Below are 8,206 nucleotides of genomic sequence, written 5' to 3'. Positions count from 1 at the left end.
TTCAAGAAATATCGAATGATCCATACGATAATATGTGATAACTAGGAAAATCAGAAGGGTAGAAATCAAAGATGTAGTTGAGTAACTGTTATAATTAAATTTGCAAATATTACTAATTAAATAACACGTAGAGGTGAATAATTAATGTCATTTATTTTCATACATCAATGCTATCTCAGTTAATTAAGGAAATTTATTTTTGACAGCAACACTCTTGGGTATAAATTAATTTATGTATTTAATGAGCGTAATAACACATCTAATGCAATTTAGGCATGTTACTCGAACAAATTAAACCGGCCTGAGTTGGAGATAAGCGGACTCGAACAGCTGATACAGATTTGAACAAAATCTATCTTTTTTTTCATTCAACTGCTACAAGATCAATAATTCCATAAGCTTGGGCTTCTGTTGCTGACATAAAAACGTCTCTTTCCAAGTCTTCAGATAGGCTCCAGATTGCGGTGTTTTGGAACCGAACCAATTATGTAGCATATCATAATTGCTACAAAACACTATAGCACAACTATGGGTTGAAATGGCCAACATAATTTTTCAAGAATCAATATTTATTATGGGTAAAATGCAAAGCTTCAGTGACATGACGAAGGAAGAATTTAAGAACTTCCATAATCAAGATCAGAATTCATAGAGTTCCCATAGATATATGGGATACTTATTCGGTATGAACCGATAGAGAACAACACTGTATGTAATGTCAAATCGAGTACAATAAACCTCCATGAAAAGATAGTTGCATAGCATGCTGCCCCGGGGTGATTTCGAGCAAGTTGCTGCCTTCACAGGGGAGTCAAGCCAACAACACCTGCAGATGCGTATAAACGGAATGTACATCAAATCACAATGAACCCCCGTCTCCAAATTAACCAAAATGCACATTCAACGGTCACAACCACCTTTGTGATCGAATATTCCACATAACTATCATCATAAGGATCTCTCTCTCAGTCTCAGAATATATATCCCAATATGGAGGCAATCAAACTCGAATTTGAACAAAATTGCAGCATTACGACAGCTTATACTGTTTGTACATTATTTTAGATTTATTCGATTGCAGAATACTATGTTCGTTCACCTTGATTTTTTTTTGAGAAATAGGTTTTTTTTGGTAGATATAGGCTTTTCTCCTTACTAATCCTATTTCTACCAACATTTCCAAGAACTAACACAGATGAAACGTCTACCACAGACCCATCTAAAAAAAAATACACAGTTCTAGATAAAACTTTTGTATTATGGTCTTTAAGGCAATTGTAGACTCTCAGCCATAAGCTAAGCTTCGACTTGAGAAACAAAAGAACCCTCAAACTAATACAACATATTTGCATAAATATCTAAGAGGAAATATAATTTATGATGCGAACAAGGACAACCAACCTTCACTTGGTGCTAAGGTTCAAAATAATTTTGCAAGCTCAGAATAAAAAAATAATGCACACTCTGCTAAAAACGAGACTTGACGCGAACACCAATTTAGGCTGTTCTCTCACTTAGTTAATAATAAGTTAATCACACTCTAGAATAGGCAAAATGATGCCACAAATTATTGACTACAGACTACTTATTAATTATATTTGATTATTTATTGAAACTGGAGAAGATAGAGCACTCGAGCATTCATAGAAAGAATTCGGAGGAATGTGCATACCACATGCCAAACGGCCACCGGCATTGCCAGTACTAAGACTCAGTTCGTGACCACCTGCATTCAAGATTATGTAAATGGTATTAGAGTAAAAAGAAGGTAGCGAGAAATGAACCCTTCACACAGAAATTTTGGTATGGTTTAAAGTAATTTTACCCTTTCCAAGATCATCCTCGAGCTCATGAACCACGAAAGCTCTGCCAACAACTGAGTTAGGACCGCTCAATGATATCTGCACATTTATTATTTACAAAAATTCAATTCTGTTTATAGTACTATGGGAATTGCAACAGAAACACACTCTCATACTACCATGGCTTTAAGAAAAAATTCTAAAATTCTAAGATGGTTGACTCCAAAATGGTGATCAGTCAAGTTCAAGAAATCCATGTGATTCTTCACGAGATTCACGCCGAATGGATGACTTTGAACGAATCTTTCCAAGTGGTTGCTATTGTTGAGAAGCTACCACCTGGAAGAATTTCGAAATCTATTTGAAATACAAATGAAATGAGATGAATGTTGAAGAACTCATTGTTCGAGTTCATATTGAGGAAGACAACAAGAGTTCTGAAGGACGATTGTTTTCTCCAGTTTCGACCAAGGTAAATGTTGTCGAGCATGGTCAAAGCTCGAAAAGGAGAAATTTTCTCATCTAATTCACGGTGATATATGTGATTTAAAAGGTGTGCAAACACGTGGTGGAAATAAATACTTCATTACTTTTGTTGACGATAGCACAAAGTTTTGCTATGCGTATCTTCTTAAAAGTAAGGAAGCAATTGAAAATTTTGCACACTACAAAAGTGAAGTTGAAAACCAACTAAGCAAGAAAATTAAGGTGCTAAGAAGTGATCGTGTAGGTGAATATGAATCATCATTTACTGAGTTTTGTGCTCAACACGGTATCAAACACGAAAGAACTGTACCTTATTCTCCTCAGCAAAATGGCATTGTAGAGAGAAAGAATCACATTTTGAAAGAAACGATGAATGCATTGTTATTAAGTTCTGGTTTACCATAGAACATGTGTGGGGAAGCTGTTCTAACAACAAATTACCTTTTAAATAACATGCCCCGAAAAAAGCAAGATAAAAGTCCATACGAGTTATGGAAAGATAAAAGACCTTCTTACCAATACTTGCGAGTGTGGGGGTGTACTGCCAAGGTAGTAGTACTCACTCCAAAGAAAGTAAAGATAGGACCAAAAACTGTTGATTGCATTTTCATTGGATATGCTCAAAACAGTAGCGCGTATCGTTTTCTTGTACATGAATCTCAAATACATGATATTCACAAGATTATGATAATGGAATCAAGAAATGTTTCGTTATTTGAACACATATTTTCATACAAATCTAAGGAAGAACCAAGTTCATCCAAAAGATTATATGAGACAATTGAAAAGGAACAAGAGCTTAACCAAGATATTGAACCTAGACGTAGCAAGAGAGCTAGGACTGAGAAATCTTTTGGTCCGGATTTTATCACTTTCATGATGGAAAGTGAACCTCAAAGCTTCAAGGAAGCAATGAGTTCATCTGAGGAACCTCTATGGAAAGAGACTATCAATTCCGAAATAGATTCCATTTTACAAAACCATACATGGGAATTAGTGAATCTTCCTCCGGGGAGCGAACCACTAGGTTGTAAATAGGTTTTCAAAAGGAAAATGAAATCAGATGGAACCATAGATAAGTATAAAGCCAGATTGATAATCATAGGTTACCATCAACGGGAAGAGCTTGATTACTTTGACACATACTCTCCTGTATCGAGAATAACCTCTATTCGTGTGATACTTGCTATTGCAGCATTGCGAAATCTTGAAGTACACCAAATGGACGTAAAGACAGCTTTTCTAAATGGAGATGATGAAGAAATTTATATGGAACAACCTGAGAGATTTTTTGCGATTGTGCAAGAAAAAAAGGTTTATAAACTGGTGAAGTCTCTGTATGGCTTAAAACCAGCACCAAAGCAATGACACGAAAAATTTGATAAAGTCATGATGGAAAGTTGATTTAAATTCAGTGAATGTGACAAATGTGTATACATAAAAAACACTGAAAATGAATATGTCATTTTATGTCTTTATGTAGATGACACACTTATCATTGGTAGTAATGATAAGATGATCAAATCCGCCAAGAAATTATTGAACTCAATATTTGACATGAAAGATTTGGGCTTAGTCAATGTAATCCTTGGAATTAAAATTCATAGAACATCAGAAGGGCTAGTTCTAAGTCAGTCACATTATGTTGACAAAATACTTGAGAAATGATGACTTTGCATTGGCTAGAACCTCGATATATACCAGTAAGCATCTATCAAAGAATGGAGGTGAGAGTATGTCTCAATTAGAATACTCTCGAGTCATTGGAAGCCTGATGTACTTAATGAGTTGTACAAGACCCGACATAGCTTATGCAGTAAGCAAATTGAGTAGATTCACGAGTAATCCAAGAGTTGAACAGTGGAAAGCAATTATCAGATTGCTAAGCTAATTAAGGTACACTCGTGATCATAGGCTGCTATACCAGATATCCTGCTGTTATTGAAGGATACGGTGATGCAAATTGGATATCTGATATGAAAGACTCAAAATTTACAAGTGGATTTGTATTCACTTTAGGAGGTGCAGCAATTGCGTGGAAAACTTCTAAACAAACTGTAATAGCCAGATCCACGATGGAATCTGAGTTTATAGCTCTTGACAAGTGTGCTGAAGAGGCTGAATGTCTGCTTCACTTCTTAGAAGATGTTCCAGGATGGGAAAAACCAGTGCCGGCTATATGCATAAATTGTGATAGCCAATCTGCGATTGGAAGGGTACAAAATAAAATGTATAATAATAAGTCTAGGCATATACGTCGTAGACACAATACCATTAGACAACTGCTCTCAACTGGAGTTATCTCTGTTGATTATGTAAAGTCAAAGGATAATATAGCGGATCAGCTAACCCAGGGATTAAACAGAGAGTTAGTTGCGAAATCATCAAGGGGAATGGTGCTCAAGCCTATAGAATAAATTGGTGCAAAGGAAAACTCAACCTACGCTGACTGGAGATCCCAAGAACTAGGTTCAATTGGACAACCTAATCGCACTGATTTGGTATATCACTGTAGGGGTTATCCCTAGTCCATTCCTATTATGAAACAGTGAATGTTGAGGATAAGCTTACGGCTTTTAATGATTCCGATGAGAAGAATGTAGAATCACCTATGTGAGAGAGAAGTGGGACCGCTTCGAAGGAATTATAAGGCTCAATCCGAGACTCTCTCGCAGAACCAGGCGTGTGTTCAAGGCCAAAACGAACACAATCATGAGAACTGAATAGTATCAAGGAGAGTCTTGTGAGAAGTATATCTTAATTTACATACGGCAGAACAATTCAAGGACATCATGTCTACTGGTCAGCTAGTAAAGGATATATATTTCATAAGGGAAGGTCCAAACATACCTATCCTATGCAGGATTCAACTGTAGAACTTTGTCACCGAGATTTGTATAAATATTCATTCATGTGGGAGATTGTTGGAAATTTCAAGTAAATTTAAAGATTGAATAAAAATTATGTCTCATAAATGTGGGAGTGTCTTTTGGCTCTCCACATTCTTGAGTTAATTGTGGCTCATAATTGTAGAAATGTCTTTTGACTTTACACATGCTTGAATTAAATGAAGACCTTTGGCTCTTCACATTTTTGAGTTAATGAGAAGATTAATTCAATTAATTAATCTTGTATGACTCTTGGTATACATTTTGAGGCTTATAAATAGTGTTCATTTCCTCATTCCATATGTATAAAAATGGTTTTTACAATCACTCAAGATCTCTTTCAAGCATTCTCTTGCATTTCATATTGTTAGCTTTCCATTTGGCCTCCGTTAAATTTCGGTGATAAAGCGAAGTTACGTTTTCGGTTCGCCGGTGTAGTTACTTCGTGCTAAGTTGCTGCAAGGTTTTGCCGTTGTATCCTGGGAAACAGTTGTCCGTCGAGATCCTCGAAGCATCGTCGGAAGGGACAAATCTGTTTTAAGGAAACTGTACTTCGTACAGGACTCGGTTTGATTTACTATTTTATTGTTGTTATTTTATACACGATATTCATACTTTCAATAGTATGCTCATTTTTGTATGCTGTTTTTGATTGTCGACTACCGAGATCTCAACAAGGCATGCCCAAAGGATGAATTCCCTCTACCGAACATGGATATACTTACTCATCGGCAATGGTTTGAAAATTTTTCATTTATCGATTGATATATTGAGTATAATTAGATAAAGATGACTCCTGAAGATGCCGCTCTGTCTGTATTTTTACTTCTATATTTTTGTTATTAGCAATTTGGCTAACAATCTGCACATTTATTATTTACAAAAATTCAATTCAGTTTACAGTACTATGGGAATTGCAACAGAAACACACTCTCATACTACCATGGCTTTAAGAAAAAATTCTAAAATTGCAACAGAAACACACTTTCAGGGGCATCATGACTTGTGATATCTGAACATAGAAAATTACCTGACTGTCAGTAATTGTTGCTTCTGCCAAACCTGAACCAATCACATTACTAGCCATTGATTAAAAACCACAAAATTCAACAACCATGAACAAAATGATCGAAAACACATCAGTAGGGTACCTTCGGCGTTGGCAACTATGTTTCCCAGGTCACCCGCATGACGAACTTCGTCTTCTGGAGCTCCGTGTGTTAAACCTTTCGGATTAAAATGTGGTCCTATTGGTAGCAAAGATGATTATATTTAACAATCTTGAAAATATCCAACTAAAATCCACATTTCAACTAGTCAAAATTTCACAATATGATAAAAATATCGAACCTGTTGATATACATCCATTTGTGGTGTCACCAAACTCGTGCTACAAATCCCAGAATCAAATGAAAACAGAATCAGATTATAACTTGGAATGCATTGAATTCTTTAATTGAAAAAACGAGCTAACACTTATAAATAGCTCACTAAATGGAATCCATGTTTCCCAGGAGCAAGTCCCGTAATACGAACTTTCACAGTAGTCGGACCTAAAACACCCAAAACACAGCCGACAAAGTGTACATACACAATGTCAAAATTGCAAGAACATAAGCAATCACTATAAGGACAGCGAGTTAAAGATATACAAATCACATTTCAAGAAACAGAAACAAAGTAAAATTAAACAGAAAAGCTGCAATCTTCAATGAAATAAAGCTACGTACAGAAAGAGTAAAAGGATTTGTACTGAAAAATTAATAAAAACAGAGAGAGGGAGAGGGCTGACCATCGCCTTCCTGAGTGAGAGTCACTACGCCGTCAACGGCGGATGTGCCTTTGAGGACGGCTACGCCTTTCTTGGACGAAGCGACGACAGTGAGAGGCTTGGGAGCTGCGGCGGCGGGGGAGGAGAGAGATAGAATTGCGCGCAAGTTGGCCTTAAGAGTGACTCCTTGGAAGGAAGACTGAAATGGGATCGATGAAGAACTGTTGGGATTAGACGGCAGTGGGAAGAAGAGAGTATGGTAGGCAGCTGGGGCGGCGGCGTTGGCGAGGACGGTGTGCGCGGCCATAGCTGCAAGTGCTGCTTGCATTGAGGACAATGTGAAGAAACAGATGATTGATTATCTTCACAAATACAGAACACATGCACGAATTTTATTTTAGAGTACCAAATGTCCAAATCCTGTGGTGTCCGCTGCTGCTCTACGCTAGCCAAGATTGACCGGCTGACATCACGTCTAGATTTTCTACCAAATGTTATTCTGGATGAGTCGAACATAAATTTACATTTACAAAATCTAAAGCCATAAACATACATGGATATCTAGAAAGAGACAAAACAGTGATGTGAGACGTTTCACGAGTCGTATTTTGTGAGATAGATTTTTTGGGTTATTCATGAAAAATTATTACTTTTTATGCTAAAAATATTACTTTTTATTGTGAATATCGGTATGATTAACCCGTCTCACAGATAAAGATTTATGAGACCGTCTCACAAGAGACCAACTTTTAGAAGAAATAATTCCATTACATCCATTTTTCCTTTTTTTTAGGATGCGTTCAATCCAATTTAAAAATCAAATGAGACTAATACACTAACTTTTTTCTAAATAACTTATCAATATATGATTTCTGAAATATTTCACCATCACGAGTAGTTCAAATGCTATACATAGTGTACAAGATATAACAAGGAAGTTTAGTATCTACCCACATGTTCTGACATCGTTAGATCATATTCATATTTAATATTTTAATTTAAATTTAGGAATAAGTTAAAATTTATTCACATTATATGGAGAGAAACACGTAAAATATAACATAAAAAAAATTGTTTTTTGGATACTTAGATGTGCAACAATATGTAAAAATATTTGAAAGAAACAACACAATTATATCCAATGTGATATCAAAAAGTCATGAGTTAATATATAATACAAGTTGATATCCCATATTAGTCGACTCGACCCCACCCGCGTTCGACCCGAATCATTTATTACCCAAGCTCATTTAGAGAAA

The 8,206-nt window shown here is 36.0% G+C and overlaps 1 protein-coding gene across 1 annotated transcript; it reads right to left on the bottom strand.

The window, feature by feature from the left end:
• Positions 1-536: 536 nt before the first annotated feature.
• On the bottom strand, positions 537-7,328 carry LOC140981545 (superoxide dismutase [Cu-Zn], chloroplastic-like). Its single transcript, XM_073447980.1, has 8 exons — positions 6,969-7,328; positions 6,668-6,729; positions 6,527-6,566; positions 6,328-6,423; positions 6,207-6,238; positions 1,826-1,901; positions 1,673-1,726; positions 537-826 (listed from the first exon to the last, which is right to left on the bottom strand). Exons 1-8 carry the CDS (start codon positions 7,273-7,275, stop codon positions 801-803), a joined length of 693 nt encoding a protein of 230 aa, XP_073304081.1. The 5' UTR covers positions 7,276-7,328; the 3' UTR covers positions 537-800.
• Positions 7,329-8,206: the final 878 nt, after the last annotated feature.

Source organism: Primulina huaijiensis, chromosome 7 (genome assembly GCF_012295235.1).
Source record: "Primulina huaijiensis isolate GDHJ02 chromosome 7, ASM1229523v2, whole genome shotgun sequence".
NCBI classification, from domain to species: domain Eukaryota; kingdom Viridiplantae; phylum Streptophyta; class Magnoliopsida; order Lamiales; family Gesneriaceae; genus Primulina; species Primulina huaijiensis.
The sequence above is the reverse complement of the archived record's forward strand: the minus strand, read 5'-3'. Positions and strand labels throughout refer to the sequence as shown.